Here is a 23,913-nt window from a genome sequence, read left to right on the forward strand (position 1 = left end):
CCTCATTACACCCTGGGAAGCCCTCACTCATTCAATACGACACGCCTACACATCGGAATGGAACGATAAGGGCCAACTCAGCCCAATTGATTTGTCTTATCAAGCGGCTCTACACTGATAAACGACACCCCACATGGTCTCAATACGCTCGATACAATCTCGAATCAAACATTATCGTCATTTCCTGCTGGATACCAGCTGTACCGATTCCAGAAATTTATATCGTTTAATTGCACGAGCCGTACAGTACATATAGTCCACCGATGTCTATGTAACAAGTCTTAAGAAAACTTTTATGTGACCACAAAGCTACGTCTCCATATATGTTAGAAGGCGGACAGGACTTAGCTATTGTTTGGTTCGAATCCAGCATGATCACATTAGTCAAGTTAGCCATTGATAATCTCTCGATATCGCGTCTCTTCACGTCAAATATTATTGATCACCACTTGTTACTTTCACTCTCGTTCTCTGTGTTTCGTGCCCTGATTGCCTGCAAACTGTTGTCAATGTAAGCGACTCTCTTCAAGTACTGATGAAATGCCTGCGTTGACTGCATGGCTTGGAAGACGTCATTGCCCCATTTGTATCCCTCTGTGAAGGACGTGAATGATGGATGAATTCAGAATATATGAGACTATCTATGAGGACCATTAACATGCGTGGCGGGCGGTGAGCGGCCTGGGGCACAAGGCCAGAGGCCCGCCGGCATCGCCCATAGTCTTCCTGGCACCATCATACAGATCTCTGCGACATTTGAGACAGGATAGTCTTGTTATTCCATCCTAGACAGTGAGTGTCCACCTCTCGGGGCGAGTTACCTTGCATCCTTCACATTTGAAATCGGGCAAATCCTTAACCTGTCTCCAGACTATAGGCAGTACACGATGCTTTTGTTTCGCCAGTATAATCCTGTATCCGCCGGCCTGTGCAAATCGGGGTCTAAATCTTCTTCCAACGCGTCGGCCGTGCCACTCGTCGCCAATATTCGATGAAGAATCCGCTGAAGTTGAAGTAATCTTTACTAACGGCAAAGAAAGATTGACCGGGTTGGTCGTATGCAAAGTGAAAATATTGCCAGACTGGAGCTTTTTGGCTGATTCCAGTTTGTATAACTTTGCGCTCGAAACACGGTCCTTGGTGCTAGATGTTAGACCAAGGCTAACAGGCGATGGACAACAATTCCAAATGTCATGTTGTATCGTAGGCCATTCCTTGCACTCTTGTTTGAGTCGGGATGTGCAGGATCCCACCCGCAATGCACATACGCGGTCGTCTCTTGCTTTATTTGACTTGTTTCGCTTTTTTCTGCTGGGCAACCATTTTACATGAGCTGTGATTATACCAATACTAGTCACAGCGTTTGCACCACATCTCGGACTTCTCATCTGGCTCGAGTGGGTTCCAGTAGATCTGAACACTCTCCGGGATTGCTTTACCACATTTGGAATAACGTCTGTCGACCTTGGGCTTGACCTTGGGCATCCCAAATGATCAGTCGGTCCACCCAATTCGGTGGAGGCAGTTGATTATCTCAATTATATCGGCCCATGCATCCTAGGCAAATATACTCACCCCCGCGGCCCTCTTCAATGTGTGCTGCGGATCTTCCAAATGGATGTCGAGACCACAATGGACACATTCGGACCTCGCTTCCTTGTCAATGCGTTTTGCACCCGCTTCTTGCTCTCGGAAGTCTGGGGGAGGAAGGCACTGATTATTCTTGTATCGATAGTCACAGCTGCCGCATATCTTTTCGAATATATGCCCTGGTAGTGGGTGCGGCAAGATGTGCCACTGATTTAGCGGCCGCCGACAGTTGGCACAATGCGTTGCCCGACGGCGTCCGCGTAGAGGCCGAGAGATAGGTAATGCCCTGTTAAGAGGCTCAAAGGCACTTGAGATGGTAAATTCCCCTAGATCAGCAACAAACCTCTCAATACTAGGGCCATGGAAACCACTGGGGTAAACGTAGGGAGGCTCAAAGCTTTCCGCCATCACAATCGTGGTGTTCTCGAGTAAAATTATCATCCGATCCGCATCTTCGAGGTTTATTTCCGAATCCACGGATTTTGGAAACTGAGCAACTAGCCGAACATTTGGTCGTCGGTTAGGTCTTGCACGAATATACCTATAATGTATCGACTTCACCTTTTCATATCGAATCGAACTTCGGTGTGACACTATTCGCGCATGAACACCTCCTGGCCGCGTGTGCATCTGCCCTTTTTTATCCACCCACTTCTTTGGAACTGACACTGCAGACCCAACGTAAAGGCCATTGTCTTTCTGAACCCGGGTATTCGTGACAAGGTCCAGATAGACTCCTTTGGGCTGATCTTTCGTCATGACAATTGGCAGAAGAAGCACTTCATTTCGAGTTAGTTCTGTACCACCAAATATTGTAAGTACCACTGGAAAGATTGCCCGTTTAATCTTATTAACCACTTCGTCGATCTTCTCTTCCGATGTGTTAGCTAAGATAGACCACATTGGTTGGACAAACGGGCTGTTGTTGGCCAATTTTCCAGCGGGGTCTGGCGTGCTAGAGTCCAGGTATGTCGAATAATATCCTCGAGTCGGTACCTAAATATGATCTGTCGTGCCTCGAAATCATCCGGTTAAGCACTCGATAAACATATTTCTCATGGGATTCATTGGGACAACGTCGGGGGAACTCATCAATATCCAGCGGCTCACTGTCAACATCTTCTCCATAGCTTTCTTGGTTGTCGCCGCAATATGGTGTTCCATGCGGTGGGCTTTCTCGGTGTCGGCGAACTGGAAGGCAAGCGCGCACGACAAGGGGCCAAACGACTGGCGGAGGAAGGGGTCCCAGACAACCTCGAGGTCTGTGTCCCAGAATTCGGCCACCCAGCAAAGGATGGCGGCCCACTCCGCGGCACTCCCCAACATGCCCGTAGCCGTCTGGTCCACGTTTAGTCATACCATATAAAAAAAAAAAACTTTTTGCTCACGGGCGCACAATTTGCTTTACGCGCGGCGCATTGTTGGCATTTGATTGACGAAACGGCATCGAAACAGCAGCCTGGCTCAAACTGTTCCCCGGAATCCTGATCGTAATTTCCTCCTCAATGTCTTCCCATTCATTGTCATATTCCTCGGGTCGTTCATTCTCGGAGTCGGTCTCGGAGTCGGTCTCGGAGTCGACGACTTCGTCGTCCTTAAATTCAGAGTCGAACTGGTCACTATCGAGCTCACTCAACTCACCGTCACTCGATTCATCGGCGAACTGCTCCGTTTCGACCTCGGCGGGCGCGCGTTTCTGGGTGTAAATGGACTCACGTCCCTCCTCTGCCTCTCGTCGTCTAGGTCGTGGTGGTGAAGAGGACCAGTCGAAAAACGCTTCTTCGTCATTCGCCACATCTTCAGCGATTGACTTACCTGTACCTCATTGACATCTCACTTCGTTCAACCAGGACGCAACAAACCAGCGTATTTGGATCGCGGACGTGGCTTGCTGGGGATCATGAACCCCCAATCCCAATTTTCCTGGTCTTCAGGGTAGAAAGGATCATACGGCACATGCATGGGCTCGCTCTTACCATGGTCTCGCGTAGGGCTGACTTGGGGTCTCTCCCTTGTACCTGCCGATCTACCAATACCTTGGTTGATTACCTCGTTACGGTCAGCCAGAACAGCACGAGGCTGAGAAGCGGGTGGGGCGCGTGTCTCAATCTGAAACATCTTATCAATCTGTTGGAGACTTTTCTCCACTTGCTGGGTCTTTCCCTTGGTAAGCTTTGCATTCTTGGTACGCTTATTGACCCGGGAACGGGGGGTGGGCGTCTATTCAGTGGATTTGTGGTCGACCCGTTCCCCGAGGTCACCTTATCATCACTTTTGTTCGGTGTTTTGGGGGTGGCTGGCGAGTCTTGCACACCCCCGACAGCTGTGAGCCCCGCATTCATATCTCTATGGCCTATTGGGAGGACCGAAGTTCGTGCTCCAAGCAAGCTGTCTACCACGGGGCCAGTCCCGTCCTGGGTCTGGTTACTCCCCGTGGCTGCGGCCTTTGCAAAAAAGTTGGTGATCATTGTGGAGCTCTATTAAACACATTCAACATTAGTCCCCAGCGAATTGTGATTGAATGGAAAGACTTGCAGACACGTTAGTTGTGGTAGTGGTGGTGATGGCGGCGGTTTATAAAAGCCGCTATCGACATCGCCGGAGCAATAGCATTTCCCAAGAGCATTCCCCAAATTTAAAAAATAATTGCTTTTGATGATAGGTCTGAAGCCGATTCTCGGGCCAATGACACAGCAGACAACAGAGAGCTTGTCCTGACCGACAGTTTGTTGGTGTGAATTTTCGATTGCCTTAACCAATAGCAATGTCATTGCCTTTTGAGATGTATATATTAGTACAGTCAATCTGGTTTGCTGGCCGTAAGGCTTACCTGCTGGATCTGGGCGAGACGTCAGAGTCACCGAGCGCAGTTCTTCATCAGATGGAACTGCAAGTGCAAACACAGCACCAGGCTTTCTTTTATAACGCTCTCAACACCGCTTCAGCACAGGCATAAGATGACTCTGGAATAAGGGCTCACTTACACTGGCATTCCTATAGATGCGACCATGCGTGAGTACACATGCCGCTTGCGCACATGCAACTGCTATTGCTGCTGCAGCTGCAGCTGTTCGAGCTGTCAAGTCCTGTTGTACCTGCAACAGTTGTTGCTAATGCTCAAGATAAGCCCATTATCTAGCCCGTTTCACACATCTCAAGTGATCGATTCTCTTTTCTAAAGGAACAACTGATTAGTATGAATGACCAGGGCGTATCGAGACTGGACCGTGCGTTGGGATATGCTCATCACCGTCAATATACCATTTGGCTTCGTATTTCAGAGGGGTAGCATAACCAGTTCTTCTTCATTTTGCATTCATATACCAAGCAGGCACATACAACTGTTGTTGCAGGCAGGCAGCAGCAGCAGCTGCTTCCGTAAGTGCCACGAAGTAATTGCGATACGCTGATTTTGCCTGAATGAGAGAACAACAGATCAGTATATCGTCCGGGAATCTCTTGGAGGGAAACTTACTTGCCTGCAAGACACAAGGTATTGCTCGAAATGCAAGTGTATCACCCTCTATGTCGCGAAGGGTCTGTACACCTTATGCGCAGAACTAGAGTCTCTCTCGTTGGGAACTCACCTTGCTATGAGGGTCCCGACCAGGTTCCAATTGTGGACCGCACAATTCCATATAAATATAACGCGGCGATATCAGTAACGAACTCTCCTCTTATCAAATGGTTCAGTATATCGATATAGTTACTGCCCCGGAACTTGCAGACGATGCCGCGGTTGCCCTTGCTAAATAGGCATTGGGTCGCTGCGTTTTTGATCATGTCTTTGTTTGTGAGCCCAGATCAAAATATGTAAAGCAACAATTGTCTTCTTGCTGGAGGATACCAGCAATCGGTCGACATATCCGCATTGGCGATTGTTAATCTGCAATCACTGACTAGATGCATGCCTCACCGCCGTTGTCTTTAGCCGGAAAGGTAGCTCCTGCTGCTGTTGCAGCCACGGCATTGCAGAGGGGAATAATTCATCGACGATCCTGACTTCATTGTGCTCCGAAAGAAGCAAACAGGTTTTCTTGGCAAAAGAATAATAAAAAAGAAAAAAAAAGAAAAAAAAAAAAAAAAAAAAAAAAAAGGAAAAACAGTAAGGTATTCAAGAATGGGATTGCACTTCAACGTCAAATCTGCCGAGTCTCAAGACAGTCATTTCGCGCTCTGAGCCAAGTTATCTCCCCGTGCGCGTTGGCCAACATCGGCTGCATATCCCGGGTGAGGGGGGCGGCTGTTGATGCTGCTGTTGCTTTTGACAATTCTTCTGTCACTGCCTTTTGCCAATAAATATCCTAAAAAGAAGAAACAAGTTTCAATCTGGCCGAAAGGGCCCAAAGAAAACAGCACGTCTCAAATAAAAATAAGCACTTGCATGCAGTTTAGTATCTTCAACCTCAAAGTCGAAGTCTTCCTTTTCTTCCTCTCATTTGAATGTGCCTCCAAATTCTCATTTCTGGCGCGCGGCTGTGTTATCTTCTGCTGCATTTGGTCCAGCACCTGCATCCAGCATCTACTGGACATTCCGCGACCGGCTCCTGCTGTTGCTCTTGGTAAACAACAACAATAAAAGAGAAAAATAAAAAAAGCAAAAAGTTGGGAAAAGAACAAAAAACAACGCTATTCATTGGACTGAGTATTGATATGAGTATCGATCTCAATGTCGGAATTTCATCTATGTCTCCATCTTCTTTTCTTTCGAATCATGATCTGTGGATATAATCGCACTAAGCAAAAGCTCCATCTGATGCAGCTGCAGCTGCTGTTAGGGGGCATATCTGCTCAACAACCAATCACAACCTTTTGTCGCTTATTGTATCCATAGTAGTAGGACTGGGCCTTGATAGAATGACTTTCCTTTTCCAAGACGGAATTCGAGTCGGGCTTCCCAGAATCAGGCTGGTTATGTGTGCAACCTCGCACATTCTTTGGCAAATTGGGGCCAAACGCCTCGGCTTCAGCTGATCGCTTAGAGAAAGTCGTCAATTTTAGCACCTATCTTGGGATATGAAGAGCCCTGAGATGAGTAGGGATGTCTCTTCATGCTGCATAGTCACACATTCAGTCTTGTTGTGAGCGAAGCTATCTCACGGATGCTCCCCGCTGTTGCTGCTGCTGCTGCTGCTGCTGCTGCGTAGCACAGCTTCGCGAGCGATTCTCTTCGGCAGGAGCTCGACCCTATTAGAAGTATCAATCAACATATGCAATAATCTGCTTTGGAGTGGGGAAAAACTTACTTCAGCCATTGCGAAGAGGTATCGATGATACCGGAGGTAATCTATCTTAATATGCCCTGGAGTCTGACAATGGAAGTAGCGGACTTTCTAGGATATATTAGTATACTACTGAGAACATCGTGATGCAGACTGACGTTCACACCACCGGCATGGTGGCGGTTGTCGTTGTTGTTGCTGCTGCCGCTGCCGGCTTCTCTCGAAACCATCTCTCAATCTGAGTTATCCCTTACGATGACCGAAATTAGTATACACAACAAATGGAAAAGCTCAATTGGAGTGACTTACACGTTGCTGCAAGCCCTGGTCTCGATGAGCCATGGGACAATCCGCCTTCTTATGATGAAGGAAACTGCACATATAGCACGCCTTAATTCAAGTGTCAGCACACACGCCCCTTCTGTGACCGAAACTGCAGATAATGCAAGAGAAAAGATTACTTACAGCAAACTTCTTCGGCTGATGACGATCATCGTCATCGCGGCCCACTGGCCCAGGTCGATAAATGGACCCCGATCAGGGTTGCGCAGATAACTTGAACCCGTAATGTAGACAGCCATTATCTCCCGTCTGAATGGCATTCCGACCACAGGATTGGCGGCATGAACGGCGAACTGAGACAAATGCACGAGTAATGCTCGCGAGATATCAGGTTCTGAAATAGCCAAATTCAAAGACCCCTTCAGCAGAAGACGGAGCTTGGCGCTGATTGTTCGCCCTTGTGCGGCATCGCATAGGCTGCAAGTGGTTTCTAATATCAGTCAGTATATGACATAGCACTAATGATATGCCACAAAGGCCAAATAGATAGACTGGAGGGGAAGGTGGCATGATGCTGAAGAAAAGAGAACTTACTGCAACCAAGATAGCTGAACTGACAAAGTCATAATGACTATTTAGGTCATCTCCAACAGCTTCATGGTAAGGGAAATGTGTACTCTGTGATGGGAAGATATTCATGTGTATCGGGAGTACACTAAACAAACGAGGAAGGTCTTGGACAAGCTCTAAGGATAGTTATGTATGTTTGATAGAAGGTAAAGATTAGAACAGAGATGGAAGTGGAAGAGTAATCAGAATTGGAAGTGGGAGTGGGAGTGGGGAGGAATTTCAGGATGGAAGAAGAGTTGGAAGAGGAAGAGGAGATGGAGGAGAGACTGGAAGAGGTTTTGTTTAGGCAGGGCTTCAAGACTTGGGATGATGTATTCAATGACAGCCGAAGTAGTGGCTTTGAATTGACTGGATGCGGTCTCATTCAATACAATGTATAGAGCTTAGGTGAATAACGCTCAGCAAGGGCCAGCCTCCTAGATTGGCTGAATACACAGTCTTAGTAAATTGAATCATTCAGTATTACAGTCCAAATGGGTCAAACCTGGCCATGCGGCAAGTTTCTACTACATGGACAAATATTCAATATATGGCTACCTAACGATAAGATTCGTCTATTCAATATTCAGGGTATTGGAAGAACCAGGCTAATGGGCAACCTTCTAATACTATACACCAGGGGAGATTGCCGTAGAGCTAGGGAAAGCTGGTAGAGATTTTATCTTGTATATCCTCTTTTCATGAGCATAAGAGTCTTTGTTGCGCTCAAATGCGGCGCGGCGCATTCTGGAAGGTTACATAGTAGAAATTAGCATACGAAGTAACGTATAATGCCATCTGTCAGAGGTTCCATGGATAGATGCAACTTACAGCACTTAGAAAAGCTCTGCTCTCTGATGGCAGAGACGATTGATGCTATTGACTACATTTCAGGTAAAGCGAGCACGCACTCGAGAAAATCTCTAAGCTTATGTTTGCACACGAGCTCGCGAAAGCTATCTCTATGAGCCATTTCGGGAAGCGGCATTAGGACCGTAATGTACCAGCTTGTGATATACGTAGGGCTCAACCATTGAATGATTTCTACGCAAATTATGCTACCAATCTCAAGAATTAGGTTTTCAATCATGGCTAAAAGTAGATGAAGAAGAAGTATATGCTGCAATGCCAACGCAATCTATCCCACCATAAGACTTAGAGCAGCAACTCCCAGAACTCCCCCGTCGACCTGAAGCCCAACTTCTCATCTTCCTCCGTCGAGACGAGCCGATACCCCTCCTTCTCATACAGCCGCCGCGCCGACACAAGAACACTATTCGTCCACAGCCGAATGCGCGCGTACCCGGCTTCGCGCGCAAACGCCGTGCATTGCTGGATTAAGGCTCGTCCGAGGCCCAGACCCCGTGCGCTCGGTTCTACCAGCAGTAAGCGGAGCTTGGCGGCATTGTCACCGGAGTTTCGGTCGTTGACCAGCATGACGCAGCCGAGGAATTGGTCGTCTCGTTCGGCAATCCAACAACGTTCGCGGGCGGGGTCGTAGTTCTTGATGAAGTCGACGGTGACGCTGGCGACGAGGGCCTCGAAGCGCTCGTTCCAGCCGTATTCTTGGGCGTAGAGCGCGCCGTGCCGGTGGACGATCCAGCCCATGTCGCCGGGGCGGTGATGGCGGAGGGTGTATGCGTTGGTGGTTGTTGAGGTCATTGGGTGTGGTGATCGGTTGCTCGGTGGACAGATGGTTATAGGACAATCATATGCTCGATATGAGGAAATGGTTGTTGGAATGAGGAAAGATAGGGGAATTTGACGGCACAGCAGAAGTGGGATTGTCGACGAGGTATAGATGGCAATTTATGTGAGTCCAGTTGCTGCAGGCCTCGTGGGGCATTTCGGCCAGTTTAAAGTTGGCCGCACGCTAGACCAGACCTGGAGAGAGAGACCCACCCATCTTGTGCTATAGCCAGTCATATGAGCTTCCCGAGCACAAGCGGATTATCTCTCCCTCGATAAAACCAATCGGAAAGAGCCAGCTTCGGCGGGCGTGAACCCGGCCGATTGAAAACTTTTCCCCTTGAGGCACCTCCGCAAATCAGTGGAGTGCGTGGAAAGCAGTAGCTTTGCCAGGCCTCTGTTAGACGATCATGTCATGCAGGCCGGTAATTCGGCGCAGAAATCGCAGGGGTCACTGCAGCAATCACGGAACTTCCTAGGAACCAAAAGACCTGTAGCGTGAGTTTGCCCCTCTCCAGTCGATTACTCCATTCTAAATACCCAAGAACCAGATGCCAGAGATGCCATGCGCAGAAAGTCAAATGCTCGGGCGGGAGACCCTGCTCGCGATGCCACATGGCGGGATGTGGGCACGAATGCAGTTATGTAGTCCGCGACCGAAAAGTCCGCATCGACGAAAGGTAAGGTAGGCAGCTGTTACCGATGCGGAACAGCCCCGCGCTGACCTGCCACCAGTTATCTGGAACAGTTGATTCGAGGCAGTGAAGAGCTTCGTCAGTACCAACTGAGGTCCAAAAGTCATGTCCTTCCTACCCTAGACCAGCAGACTTCTCCAACAGAAGGAAGCGACACGAAGACTCGAAACCCGCTGCTGGAAGACCGGCCATGGTTTCATGCCCATGACGGGCTGGCACTCCCTATCTATGTCAGCGAAGCAGCATGTACAGGGTTTGCCACGCGTCTGTGCCAGTGTCTCGACGGCAACAAAACCGCAGTGCCGCATATTCCCCGCACGCGATATGTGGAGGAGTCAACCCTCGCCCAAATGGCCCATTCTGGAATCCAATGGCCCAGTTTGGCCCGTGCTCGGTTGCTGGTCAACACCGCGCTGGGACACGCAAACCCACCCTTTCATCTCGCCCTGCGAAAGTCCACCCTCGACCATCTCCAACAAATCTACGAGCACGGTCTCTTCAATGATCCGATCTTCCTGTGCAAGTACTTTGCTCTCTTCGCCTTGGGAGAAGTCTACTCATTCCACAATGACGGAGGAGAAAAGGGTACGGTGCCAGGGATGGCGTACTATACTCGCGCCATCAGTCTAATTCCCGTGCTACCGGAGCGACCCACCATCATCTACATCGAGGCTCTCCTCATACTGGTAAGCTCGTCTCTAAGGAGATGCTGTCACCATATACTGACTCTTCCAGGCCCTCTACAGCCAGTCCCTCAACCGACAGCACTCCGCCTATCTCATGGTCGGCAACGCGCTGCGCTTCGCACTCCTCGTTGGTCTGAATCACAACATCTCGGTGACCCAATGCCCCGATCCGATTGCGCGCGAACATCGCGTCCGTCTGTGGTGGACAATTTACATCTTCGATCGGTCCTGGAGCCTGAAGCTAGGCCTGCCAGTGCAGATCAACGATGAAGCCATCCACGTCGATCTACCCACGAACCTCGACTCCACTACCTACCACGACGAGTTTGTTGACAGCTCATACAAAGTCGCATTCGTCAGACTCGCCCGAATCTCCAGCACGATCATGCGCACGATCTACAGCCGCAGCAACTTCAGCGAGACTTTTCTCCAACGAGAGCAGAAAATACTCCTCGCTCTGCAGCAGTGGACGCAATCCCTACCCGATCACCTGCACCTCCAAACCACCAGGCATAATCCCAGGTGCACCATTCTCATCCACCTCCAATTCAACTACGTAAGGCACCCAATCCTCCCCTGTCCCAACGAGAGCTAACTACCCAACGTAGTGCGTCATCCTCGCCATCCGCCCAGTTCTCCTCACCCTTCTCGACCACCTCTCGCCAATCCCCACCCCCGACGAGCCCGCCATCCCCGCAACCCTCACCGCTCTTAAAGACGCTTGCATCCATTCCGCCCGCCATACTCTAACCATGTGTACAATTGAATGGACGAACGGCGCCTCCTCGACCTACGGCTACGCTTTCGCTCAATACATCTTCACCGCTGCCCTGATTCTGCTCATCTCAATTCTGCTGCCAGGCGGCACAGCGGAGGATCTCGCGTCCGTGGAAACCGCCATCGAGATGTTGAGCTCCTTGGTCGCGAACGGCAGCCTCGTCGCGGATGACCTGTTCCATCATCTTGTGCGGGTGCAGTACTGCCTTCGGAGTGGACGATTTGCATCGCGGGTGGCGAAGCAGCGAGGGTTGTCGCTGTCCGTCGCGTCTCCGGCACATTCCCCATTTCCTGCGATCCTCTCATCTGATGGACAGGCTGATTATCTCCCGAGTACGGGTTTGTTCGATGCTGCGGGCGCAGCGGCGGAGTCAGCGTACACGGTGCTGGACCAGCCGCTCATGCAAGACTTCTTGACGCAGGAGGTCGGGGAGCTTGGGTTGTTTGATGCGGGGGAGATGGCGGGGATGGGGACGGATCTCTGGCCTGGATTGCCGCTGTGGGCTGCTTGGTGACTCTTGAGAGTTGACAGAGGTCCTGAGACCTCGTTGCCGGGGCCGCTCACTGTCCGCCTCGCTGCTCTGTAGCAAATTTCTCAAATAGTCTTACATAGCTCAAGTCATTCATCATCCGCATCCGCCTTGCAAGAGTAGGAATTCCGTTTGTGAGCACCATACTGTGTTGGCTGGTGGCTGAGTCAGTCCCGAAAGCCCTAGGGTAACTCGTAAGTGCATCTGCAGTTAAACAAGTCATCTTTCGGTGCCAATTATATAGTATGCCAAAATTATTTATTCATCTAACCAAGTAAGCAACTCAAAAATGCATCAGAAAAGACTCTATCTAGCCAAAAGTGATGAAGAGATCTGTAGTCTATCGTCGATTACATTTGCAGGCGGTGGCCGCGGTACTTCCGTGGCTCGTGGGAGAAAGTGCTGACATCAGCATCGGTGCGCTCAGGGAAGCCCTCGAACGACCGTGCATATGTCGCAATAGAATGGGCCACGAGCTATAAGATGTCAATTATAATGAAACACTGCCAATCGCAAAGAGACGTACCTTGGTGTTAACCTCCCAGGCTGTAAGGTTGACGTTCGAGACATCATCTCCAATCTGATGGTAGTTAGGGTCGTACCATTCTCCAGCTTTACCACCGAACATCTCTTCCTCTTCCTTGGTCTTAACACCTTCTGCGCCGGTGGCGACACCGCCTCCGGGAATGCCACTGCGAATAAAGGCGTCGTAGTCGCTGCGGCCATCGAAAGGGATATAGGTGTAGTTGAGGTCGTGTGCTTCGTAGAAACCAACATACAGGTCACGTAGCTCCTCCGAACCCACCGGATTGACGGCGTTAGTGGCGTTGTAAACCTGATACGCGAGATTTGGGCTAGCTAGCATGTCGAAGTCCATGAACCCTCTAATCTTGCGATTCTCCTCCGGGGTCAGCTGGCTCACATAGTAATCACTACCCAGGAGACCTTCTTCTTCGCCAGCCCACCAAGCCAGGCGCACGCAGTTGTTGACGCTGAACTGGCTGAGTTTTGTTGCCAGTTCCAAGAGAGTTAGAGTACCAGAGCCGTCGTCGTTGATACCGGGGCCTTCGGCTACACTGTCAGTGTGGCCGCCAGCCATGATACAGTTTTCCTGATCTCCTTCGACGGTTTGAGCGATAATGTTTGTAGTGATGATTGTCTCCACAATGCCGTCAATGTAGGCAATGCCATCCACCTTCTCGCCCTTCTTCAACTGCTCGAGGATAGGTGCCGCATCGCTGTCCGAGATGCCAAAAGTGGCAACATGGTCTGGGGTGGGAGTACCCAGAGTCCCGGAGAGATCACCCTTTTCGTTGTTGTACACCACTGCAGCGATTGCACCTGCTTTGCCAGCCAGGTCGGACTTGGTTCCGAACGGACAAGTGCCCCGAGAAATGAATGCAATGGCACCAGTAAGATTGTCAGGGTAGTCGGATTCCTCGCATCCATGGTTGGAAACTGCCACCAAGGGACCGTAGACAGGCTCTCTGTCTTTTGTGGGAGGCGTCAGCCCCATCGGGGTAGCTGAGGAGGGCACCGTGTGGCCGAGGACGAGGCGCGACTCGAAGACATTTCCGGTCACCGCAGGAAAGGACTGATTGGTGATAGTGTAGTAGTCGCCGAGCTCGACAAGGGTGGAGTAGATGTAATCTAAGGTTCCGATGTGACCTAGCAAAATGAAGGTTAGTAGGTGAGTCACACGAGCAGCGGGGATGAGTTGGGTGCGTACCTTTGCTGCCAATGACACGGGTTGGGTGCTGATATTCCTCCTCTCCGAGCTTTGCAATCTCGTAGAGCTCCTCAGCTCTCTTGAGCAGATTCTCTGCCTTGACTTGTGCTTGCAGCAGCTCAGAGTCGATGAGCTGCTTGCTCGATGTAGAGAGCTCGGACTGCGACGGGGAAGCTTGGAACAGGGGCAATTGAAGTGCTCCGGCCGGCCCAAGAAGGGCAGGAAGAAGAGAGAGCTTCATAATGAAGCTCAAGTCAATGTTCAGTATAATAATAAGGTCGATTGGACAAAGAGGGAGTGACTGCAGAGGAAGAGGAAGAGGAAGAGATAGGTAGCCGAGGAGGTTGGGGACAAACAAGCTGGGGACGGGGGATGGGGGATGGTCAGCTGATAAGCGATAAGATAAGCCCCGTGACCTCCAGATCGGGCATTGGCGGACTTTCTAGATTCGGTTTAGCTTGTTGCCTCACAACAATAGCAGCTCACAATAGGTGGATCCGAGTCGATGATGACATCCACTGCAGCAGCACACCTTTGCTCTTCCACTATTCGTGAGCACTCCCATTATGACTTCGAAATTTAGCCAGATGTAGAGAATTGATCGGATTCTCAACGAGGATAATATCCCGAATCTTCATGCACGTCATTGTCACCCTGTCACATCCGCCTACTAGTGCTTATAAATAACCGCGGTCACACACAGTGTAGGTCCCGACAACGACATGGGTAAACCTTGGTCTTAACTGGAATCGATCGCAATGCTGCTCTCAAATGAACCGTCATTGAATCGGTCAACCTCCCATTCTCAACGCGCAGCCATGAATAGAACAAGCGCTCGACTTAGCAGCAATACGATCGGCTGGTTGAATGCGATACTCCTTGAATCTAAGATGTCGCTGCTTCTGACATCCTCCCCGGTGTTTAGATCCTGACCGCTGAACTTCTTCATGGTATAACATACACAAAGAATGTCCCCTTGCCTACTTTCTGTGGTTGCGTGACATCAATGCCGGAAGCGAGCTGAGAGGACTCTTGCGATTGAAAAAGACACTGGTTAGGATGAATACAACTGATAACGGATACAAATCTGTATAATGCCTGGTTAGTTCAGGGCCTATCCACCAGGAAAATCCGACATCGCCGTATACTTTCTCCAAACTCTCAAGTCGCCGATAAAATCGCCATCTGGTCCACGTGTCGAAGTTAGCTATTGATACAAGGGGTAGCATGGGTAAGGTGCTTGTCTCCGGTCTAGATAACCCAGCAGCAAATGCCATGGTATATAGATTCTGGTCATTTCTTAATAGAATTTGCGCTGTAAGCAAGGAGATCACAGTCCGGCCATCTCAATCAATCGGCCGAGAGCTCAACACTAGTTCCATCTCCTTCTGCGAATTCCCAACTCCAGTCTCTCACTGACTTCCTCGATCCGCTACATTGCAGCTCAATATATTATTTACGCAGATTCGGCAACCGCTTCCAGAGCTCAATTGATATTCAACATAGTCACGCCAGCATATACTAAAAATACAACCCTATTCAGAATCTATTCACGACCTCGTTTAAAGGTCGTAGGTGTGGGCCTGGACGTTGATGGTCTCGACGGTGAAGGTCTTGGAGTCGGAGGTCTTGAGACCGGTGGAGGTGATCTCGTTGGTGGCCAGGGTGCCGGCGAAGGTGCTGTCCACCGCGTTCAGGACGATCGTGGTATCGATGTACTCTGTCCTCGGGATTAGATGTCTTCTGGGGAAATCGAGAGTCACGGGCTGAGGGGACTTACGGTGAGCGCGAGCAGTGCTCTTGCAGGCGTCGTCCTGGCATTCGACGGCGGTGCCCCAGCCTTGGGCTTGGCCGGAGCCTGCGAAGGTTAGCATTGGCAATCGGGGACAAATGATCGGGAAACGTACTGGTCGACAGAGTCGAGACGACCTTACCGTTGAGGGAGACGGTCTGGTCGTACTTGGCGGTGGAATCGTTGTACTTGTCTGGAGATTGTCAATAGCTATCGTGCAGGCAACGAAAGGTGAACCTACATTCCATGGTCACCTTGTCGCCGGCATTGGCCGGAACTTGAGTGCCACCAAGCTGCGTTCCTGTGCATTGTTAGTACCCTTTCGATCATCATCTTGGGAAGACTTACCCTCGAGGGTGCTGGCCCAGATGCACCACTGGCCGGAGGTACCGCCGCAGTTGCTGGGTGTCGTCAGTATATTGTTCGGTCGTTCGGTTGAACTCAAACGGTCCGAGTGACGTACGCATTGGGGTCGGAGAAAGAAACAGCAAGAGCCTGAATCAGATCACCGCCGCTGGTGCCCATGCCGGGCCACAAGGCGAGACGGTCCGCGACGGGGCTAGGGACCTCGGGGAGCACAAGAGTGGTCGTGGCCTCACGGATCCAGCTCTGAGTAGGACCCAGACTAAAGTAAGGACCGAAGCCAACGGTAGACTGAGCGTTGGCCAGGCCGAGGACGGCGAGAGCAGCGAGGGTTTCCAGATGAAGCATTGTGAGGATGGGTGAGTAGGATGATTTGAGGTGGTGGCTGTCGAGGATTCACGGGGGTACTGGTCAAGCCAAAGACACGCGACTGACAGCAGGCTTTATAGGATGGTGTCGCTCGACAGCCGGAGCAGTTCTAGAATGAAAGGGGTCACATCCATCACGGAGATTAGTCCGAGAGCGGCTTTTCATGGCCAGATGTGGGATAAATGTGTTTCGGGTTCACAACGTCTCGCACTAACAGTACAGGAGAGAGTCAGAGGACGTTTCAGCATAAGACGGAGTCCGCCCTACCAGGAGAATTCAGCAACAGTAGCAGTGTGCTGGTCCCTTGTGGAGAAGAAGTGGTCTGAGCAAGGCCTCTAGTTTCAATCCGACACGTTTGCTCCACCCCGGTTTCAAGCCAAGCCCCTGATCCGTGGATCATTGCTGTTTTGAGTGGGATGTTAAGGAGTGTGAAAGCCGCAGAAGAGAAGAGAGAAGAAAGTTCAATTGATCATCCTCGAGTGTAGGAAGAGGCACGATTCATGTGGGAGACGTTGTCCATCGTAGGTATGCGACTGGGAGAAAAGCTTTGTAGGGAGCACCAGCAGAAGTGGTTCGGCAGTCGCTGCCGCTTGCCGAAAGCTTGGTTTGGCCGTACTGAATTTATCCAACCGAATGTTAGAAATGCCTGAGACCCTGCGTATATTATGATGTTTGATTCTTATTGCGGTCACGGGGTAGAACAATTCCTTGGACATTTGTTCCCCTATGCAGATTGAATGCTCCCTTGACCAGGTTAGTCCTAATATACGATCTCCGCGGGTTTCTGCCTCGGCGACTATTCGGCAATGACTCCGCGTCTAGAATGGACACGGCAAGCCATACTTCCCCCCTCATATTTCTCCGTCTCGCAATGTGTTGATCCTGTTTGCTTAACGTGTAGGTGAAGTTTGACACCGGTTAGACGCAATTGCCTGAACGCCAAGCTTTAATCAGCGGAAACTCTATTAACTGTGGAGAGCAGTGAGATTATGAGCCACCACAGGTGGAGATATCTGTTTGAGACCACTCGGATGAGGAGATCGACCATATTGTTCCAGATGATTGTCTGACATTCTGCAATTCGAGGTCAACATCTTGCACATGCACTCATTGTCTTCATCAATCCCCAACAACACTCGCGCAACACAAACCCAGGCATGTCTGTGAGCTCAACATTGTGAGGGTTTGCCCTCACTGTTAAATGAAAAGAACACCCGTAAGCAGACAATCGATAGTGGTATTGCATGATGCTTTACCAGCAATTTTGACTTTAGGCCTGAGCACTGAAATCCTCCGGCCAATGTGATCAAACCTTGTGAGGCGCAAAAGGCCAGAATAAAGACATAAAGAGTGATTTACTGACTGTACGTAGAGGTCATTCAGATATTCGTTGACTCGTGATTGCATAAGACTATATTTCTGGACCAGGGATTCGTACCGAGGTGATTGCTTCGACGACCAGAGGAAGCTTTAAATACGTGCGTTGGGACTAAGGAGAGTGGTATTAATATTCTGTATCGAGGGCGCCTTGTAAGCCCCAAGATGTGCTCTTTCGGTCGCAGTCTTGTACGAAGACCATGAGAGGAAGAGAAATGATGGGTTTGACAAGCAGTGAGTGTATGGGTCAAGAATGGACAGACCCGGGCCCTGCTGGTCTTATGAAGTGGGCACCCTAGTGGAAAAAAGCGGCACACCGGCATGCACATCATTCCTCCATAAACTCCTCCCAGCTGAGGTTATTCGGATGAGATGAGCACCATCCATGATATGGTTCCAGAGCACTGTATTGGGGATTTTTCACTTGGAGCTCAGTTCCTCGACAGCAGTCTTTATCCAACTATCCTAGCTCTGAGTGATTAATACGTTCCTATAACACTACCATCAACACCTGATGCTACCTGTCTTCCAAGCTGATACAGAGCATGCAATGGCAGAATTGCGCTACATCGGATGTGAAAAAGTGGGATAGAATAAGAACAGCCTTCACATCGCTAAATTATATCCGGCATAATTTTAACAAAGTAATGATATTCAGACTTTCACAAACCTTTGACTGCTACAAGCATCCTCTCATGCCACATGGTACACTAACTATACAAGTATCACAGGTTCCACTGCTGGAAGTGCAAGGTGATATAACTCCACGAATCAACTATAACAATGTATATTATGTACAACCACCTACCTCTCTAATCAAACACAGCATCCACTGCCTTACGGAGATACTTCGTCGGCCCCTTCCGCTCCGTCCTAGTCTCGACATCGTGCCCAGCCACGTAGAACCGTCTCGGGGCGTCGAGGTCAATCGTACGAGCATCCACCCACCACGGCCCGCGGTAGTAGCATCGCGCCGCCAGGTACAGAACCACGATGGCAACGACAGAGACGTAGTTGGCGAAGAAATTCTTAGCGCTGGGGCTCTCGCCCAGGGGCCATACGCTCAGATAGAATTCCGCGATGATGAGGATGATGCACCAGACCAGGCCCCAGATGGCGCCGTAGGGGTATGTCCACGATTTCCAGGGGAGATCCTCGACCGATCGACCCTGGACCTTCCAAGCGTAGCGCATGCGGAGGTGCGACAGACATATCGTACCCCAGCCGAAAAGGGTGAAGAGAGAAGTCAGGTTCGAGAACCAGGTGAAGACGTTGGCGCCGGAGTTAGAGACGTTGAGGTAGGCGAGACCGCCTCCAATGAGGAGGGTTACGGCCATTCCTGCAATCGGGCGGCCTTGCTTGTCGGCCTTGCCGAAGATCTGACCGGGTGGAGCAGATGATCATATTAGTCGCTAGCGCCGCGAAGTAGGAGGAAAGGAATGGAAGGCACTAACCTTGGGAGCCATATTCAAGTGTGTCAAGCCCATCAAAGTGCGCGAGCCACCATAGGCTGAGATACTGCCGGTCGACAAAACTGATATGAAGATCACCGCGTTCATGATATGAGCTAGAGGTTCCAAACCAGCGTTGCGGAATGCTATAACAAAGGGTGAAGCATTAACACCGCTACCACCGAAAAGGTCATCGTTGTAGGGGGAGACGGTGATGGTGATCATCAAGGAGCCCAAAACGTAGAACAGAGACAAGCGGACCCAGATGGACCCGACAGCTCGGGGGACAGCCTTGCGTGGATTATCAGTCTCAGCAGCTACCAAGGCAGCGTTTTCCGAACCACTAAATATCAAGAGAAAAGGGTCAGCTAGGTATAGAAATAGTGGCAGTCTGGAAAGATTTCATGACCACTCCTTGCTATTCTGAAGTATAGCCAGATACTAGGGGGTAAATACCTCATTGCAAAGATACACGTAGGCATAATGGACAGGAATCCTTTGAAGCCGTTGATGAAGGGCGTGGAGTTCCAGTACCGAAACCCAATCGGACCCTCAGCAGGAGCGCCACCAGCCGAAATGACTATAGAAGTGAGCTGCGGAACAGGATATTGTACTGTGCCACAGAGGAACTTGAACCACTTACCGATACACGAGATAATCACGACGAAAATCCAGCCAAACTTAATAGTAGAGGCGGTAACTTCGACCTCTCCGAAGAATCTCACGGCCACAACGTTGACGGCAATAATCACAATCCAGAAAATAGTGATCCAGGCCGCTGTAGGCACTTTGGTCGTCCAGAAGCTAAGTACGGTAACAACGCCCTGCACATTCAATGATCAGTGAACAGTGTATCCAACACAGCAAGAACAACACACCTGCAGCTCGTTGGCGATTGTGATCCAGTAGGAGAACCAGTATGCCCAGCCAAGGGAAAAGGCCATTGATCGATCAATGAAGATCGAAGTCCACTGCGTGAACGCGGACGGCAATGGATACATGACTGCCATCTCTCCGATCGAATGACTGACAGCCCAGATCATCGTACAACTGAGGAGATAGCCAATCAGAAGCGCTGCCGGGCCAGCATCTCTTAGAGAAGTTCCACTCCCAAGCCATAATCCCATACCGATGGAGGAGCCGAGCGCAATCATGGTCAGGTGACGCGTCGACAACGAGCGGTGCAATTCGGTTTCGGCGCCATGGTCGACGTCAGGAGAGGCCCAGTCGCCAGTGGGTTCGAGATGCTTCTCCTTGGAACTGGATGTCTCGTACGCAGGTGCATTGCTGTGGTCGTCCATCATGAATGACCGCGACGGGGGAGAGTGTGAGTACGCGCAAAGAGATGGGAAGAAGGAAAAGGAAAAGAAGAGACAAAGAAGAACCGCGTATAATATCGGGCGGACAACGGAGGATTAATATAAGACTTGCCCGTCGATGTCGTGCAACCTAGTGAGGTCAGCTTGCAGTTTCCGAGAAGCTGAAGTCAATTTGTTGAAGGAGGTGCAGGGGGCGAATTGAAACCACAGATAAGACACGCTCACTCAGCCCACTCTGTATGGTTCGCTATCATGAAGAAGGCGAACAGGTAGATAAAGAATCTTATCGCAGCTTCCAGTCAAGTGGTGTTGAGTGGTGTGTCAACATTTGCCCCATCGGCTTGTCCGCTGCAAGCAAGACTAGCGAAATCTTCTGGAAGACAGGCAGGAGCGAGGATCCTGCGAGTCCAACTGATAACCACCGTGATGCCCATCCAATAGGCGATCACACGGTATCAGAAGGCGCAGGGCCTGTGCCACTCATTTAATGGCTCTCTTGGCCACGGTACAATCAAAGGACAGCTGTTATCGGCTCTAAGTAAGACCGGCTCGTGTCGCCATCTCTCCAGTATCTGGGGAATGTTACATCGACTCGGTGGGCTGGCCTAGGTTGAACAAATGACCTTCACGGCCAGTCGGGATAGCCAACCGGATGCGGCCAGTTCGACCGTCAAAGGATGCACCCTCATGCTGTACTCGTGGCGTGAAATCAACACTGTCGTAGAGGTGGCGCCTGTCCATCCCTTGCAGGCAAGGAATGCAATAGGCATATTGGTCAAGGCAAGACAGCATCTGATCCTATTCGACTCAGCCCAATCTCCATGGCTCCAACCTGTTGTCCCCAGCGACTAGAGCAGGCCTGTGATGTGGAGTACAGATACTCTATTTCTTCAAGATAAGAATAGGACGGGAAATGGGGTCCGTCGCGGGCCAGGAGAGGGGTTTTCAGGGCTTATCGGCGGCCAAGCGTAATGCTCTGCCGGTCTGCGGGTGAATCTGACGTGGTGGTGCGAGCCTAACGCAGTGGTGCTGCGAACTATAATCAAATGGGCCCGCGAGATTAAGCTATCGAATCCATGCTGGACCAATTGCAGCATTTGGTGCAGGTGATCGGCGCCGGATTGGCGCGATAGCATCGCTCACTCTTACCCCGGAATGGCGTCAGGCCAGATAAAGAATTCCCGGATATCGCCGGAGATTGTTCTATTCCCCCTATTCTTTGACCGGTGCATTGTTATGCGTGTGAAGCACAACCCCTGTTCACAGCCATTGTCGAGCGAGCGTACGGAAAGGCAATCAGATCAGGCAAGCTCATCATTGTCTCCTTCGTCTCACTTCAGCCTAATGGTATCTCTCCTTGAATCTGATGGTCCTGCACGTGGCGAAGAGGTCAATCATGCCTCTGCACTGCTGGATTGGCTAGATTGAGGCCCTGCGTTGTCATTCATCGATGACTAGCGATCGTCGAGGTGACGGCACGGTCGGCCTCCCCATAGTCTGGCCGAGCAGCAGCTCCGATGCGTTGACTTCCCACGGTCGCATACACGACTAAACTTACGAGAACCTCTCCGATAATGTTCACCGTAAATCCGGAAGAGAACCGAGCGGTCTGGGTCCTCCAGATGGTGGGATTTGTGGAAACCTGTCCGAATCCGGGGTACCGACGACATGGCAGCCGCCCGAATCCGGCACCAGCTTCTCATCCCCAGAATTTCCCCAGATCCAGGTCGAGTCTAATTGTTGCACTTCCCGCCAGTTCATCCATGGGTCCAGAATTCGTGCTTGGGAATGGCTCACAGATTAGGTTGCCAATGGGCGGGAACAGAGTCTCGAAGGATTAAACGTTACTGATCGCCTGCGCACGGCTTTGTCGTCCACTTGGCCCCGACTGCATGTACTGTACGGAGTAGCATGCCTTTAGATTGGATGTGGGCAGACCCCTCGCCGCTAAATTGCCACTGCGAAGGAGAAATTGAACACTCTCAATCTCTTAAGCGAGACATAGTCAAAACATTCGTTTGTATGCTGCCGTAATCTCTGAATATACTGTAGCAGCCAACGAGAACACCCCAGGTCGTGATCGACCTTCGGAGCGGAGCGGAGCGTGCTTGCCTGAATACCGGAAAATAGTTGGGTATCTCCTTACATAGAACAGCCTGAGGTCCAGACCAGGCGCTCTTTCCAAGTGCTGAGTAACCCTCCACCAGGCACAAAGGGACCAAATTCAATCAATTCTAGGCACGACCGGCGAAGGGGGGTTGACTGTTCATTGTCGTAGCTCTCAGTCACCCACTGTTGTCTTCAACTCAAACACTTGAAATGTTGAGCGATGTTTTCAAAGAGACACGATTGGCGTCAAGCGCCACACAAGACCTGCTTGAGAGCCATTGAGCTCTAATACTCTTCGGCAAGCTTGGTCTTCAGGTGCGGGCAAAATGTTCAGATGTTGTTGCTTTTCAGGCCTGTAAATCATGCTCTGGCCACTTATTCAACTCGGTTTTGGTTCCACGCAGTAAGCATTCTAGGACCGTGATCGGCGCATCCGGAAATATCGTGTTCTCTTTGGCGTCGTGACATCGAAACCAAGCCCCTTTCCTGGCTCTCAAGCACGAAGCCTTGAAAGTCCCAACAGTGGTCGTGCGAATATTGAAAGGCATGTGTACAGTTGGCCGATCGCTTGAATCGTACCCCTTGAACATGGCAAACTTGCGAGTGTTCCTCGAAGCCTCGTTGGATGCCAAACACTTCAAGGCGTTTGCCAACAACAGTAGACGCGACCAACGACGATTCTCCGACTTCTGGTCCAGTGAGTCATATGAGATCATTTATCATGTGACAATGCTGACAGCGCTGTTCGTCCCAGATCCAGTCCCCAATTCAGCGCTTTAGATCATCGCCCTTGATCTGGGTATTACTCTTACATGTATGTAATCGATCATCTTCTGAGACAAGCGAGTGCACTCCCGTGTATAGTGAAAGCCATGAAGGCATAATACCGGTACGAGGCGAAGAGAAGCAGCACCTTTGCCGTGTGACTGGCCGATTGCCGAAATCCGAATACAGCAGATCACATGCTACTTGTGACGTTGGGTAACGAGACACCTTCGACAGTGCACATTGCATATCAACGATGAAGACCGCGAAATGAAGCGTTTTGTTATGGAGTGCGCGGAATGGACCACGTCAGACGAAGATGCTTCTAGGATCGATCGAAAAGGCCTTCTTTGGTTTGGATATGTGCTTAGGAGCTTGGGATCACTGTGAATTGGTGGAATGCATGAGTTAGTCCCAGTGGAATTCAGCAAACACTCTTTGCGTGACTTGAGGGAACTTACTAAGAGGCCCTCACTACCCTGACACGCGCATTCGACCATAGGCTCGACAACCGCGTCCAAATTGACGTCTTGGGGCTCTAGTAGTTTCTTGCTGTCTG

The 23,913-nt window shown here is 50.5% G+C and overlaps 7 protein-coding genes across 7 annotated transcripts; 1 reads left to right on the forward strand and 6 right to left on the reverse strand.

Annotated features, from left to right (window-relative positions):
- Positions 1–2,426: 2,426 nt before the first annotated feature.
- Positions 2,427–4,058, reverse strand: BO86DRAFT_458950 (uncharacterized protein; the record flags this gene model as incomplete). The annotated part of the gene is made up of 4 exons (XM_025677326.1): positions 2,427–2,928; positions 2,987–3,405; positions 3,453–3,810; positions 3,987–4,058. The coding sequence occupies 4 exons, from the start codon at positions 4,056–4,058 to the stop codon at positions 2,614–2,616; spliced, it is 1,164 nt and encodes a 387-aa protein (XP_025523665.1). The 3' UTR covers positions 2,427–2,613.
- Positions 4,059–6,381: 2,323 nt separating this feature from the next.
- On the reverse strand, positions 6,382–7,720 carry BO86DRAFT_382710 (uncharacterized protein; the record flags this gene model as incomplete). Its single annotated transcript, XM_025670820.1, has 6 exons — positions 6,382–6,567; positions 6,691–6,777; positions 6,837–6,923; positions 7,122–7,185; positions 7,278–7,571; positions 7,689–7,720. 6 exons carry the CDS (start codon positions 7,718–7,720, stop codon positions 6,382–6,384), a joined length of 750 nt encoding a protein of 249 aa, XP_025523666.1.
- A 1,074-nt stretch (positions 7,721–8,794) lies between these two features.
- On the reverse strand, positions 8,795–9,510 carry BO86DRAFT_392343 (GNAT family N-acetyltransferase). Its single transcript, XM_025672788.1, has one exon. It carries the CDS (start codon positions 9,363–9,365, stop codon positions 8,859–8,861), a length of 507 nt encoding a protein of 168 aa, XP_025523667.1. The 5' UTR covers positions 9,366–9,510; the 3' UTR covers positions 8,795–8,858.
- Positions 9,511–9,801: 291 nt separating this feature from the next.
- BO86DRAFT_205995 (fungal specific transcription factor domain-containing protein) lies at positions 9,802–12,088 on the forward strand. The gene is made up of 5 exons (XM_025666783.1): positions 9,802–9,890; positions 9,944–10,077; positions 10,128–10,773; positions 10,823–11,329; positions 11,382–12,088. Exons 2-5 carry the CDS (start codon positions 9,944–9,946, stop codon positions 12,063–12,065), a joined length of 1,971 nt encoding a protein of 656 aa, XP_025523668.1. The 5' UTR covers positions 9,802–9,890; the 3' UTR covers positions 12,066–12,088.
- A 230-nt stretch (positions 12,089–12,318) lies between these two features.
- BO86DRAFT_450781 (Zn-dependent exopeptidase) lies at positions 12,319–14,158 on the reverse strand. The gene is made up of 3 exons (XM_025676821.1): positions 13,810–14,158; positions 12,607–13,748; positions 12,319–12,556 (listed from the first exon to the last, which is right to left on the reverse strand). The coding sequence occupies exons 1-3, from the start codon at positions 14,048–14,050 to the stop codon at positions 12,431–12,433; spliced, it is 1,509 nt and encodes a 502-aa protein (XP_025523669.1). The 5' UTR covers positions 14,051–14,158; the 3' UTR covers positions 12,319–12,430.
- A 1,213-nt stretch (positions 14,159–15,371) lies between these two features.
- BO86DRAFT_403405 (uncharacterized protein) lies at positions 15,372–16,312 on the reverse strand (the record flags this gene model as incomplete). The annotated part of the gene is made up of 6 exons (XM_025673933.1): positions 15,372–15,529; positions 15,590–15,667; positions 15,717–15,794; positions 15,843–15,902; positions 15,950–16,002; positions 16,065–16,312. The coding sequence occupies 6 exons, from the start codon at positions 16,310–16,312 to the stop codon at positions 15,372–15,374; spliced, it is 675 nt and encodes a 224-aa protein (XP_025523670.1).
- Positions 16,313–18,522: 2,210 nt separating this feature from the next.
- BO86DRAFT_322287 (putative amino acid transporter) lies at positions 18,523–20,462 on the reverse strand (the record flags this gene model as incomplete). Its single annotated transcript, XM_025668382.1, has 5 exons — positions 18,523–19,089; positions 19,165–19,504; positions 19,618–19,741; positions 19,805–19,985; positions 20,040–20,462. 5 exons carry the CDS (start codon positions 20,460–20,462, stop codon positions 18,523–18,525), a joined length of 1,635 nt encoding a protein of 544 aa, XP_025523671.1.
- Positions 20,463–23,913: the final 3,451 nt, after the last annotated feature.

The sequence above is a fragment of the Aspergillus japonicus genome (genome assembly GCF_003184785.1).
Source record: "Aspergillus japonicus CBS 114.51 unplaced genomic scaffold BO86scaffold_68, whole genome shotgun sequence".
In the NCBI taxonomy this organism is placed as follows: domain Eukaryota; kingdom Fungi; phylum Ascomycota; class Eurotiomycetes; order Eurotiales; family Aspergillaceae; genus Aspergillus; species Aspergillus japonicus.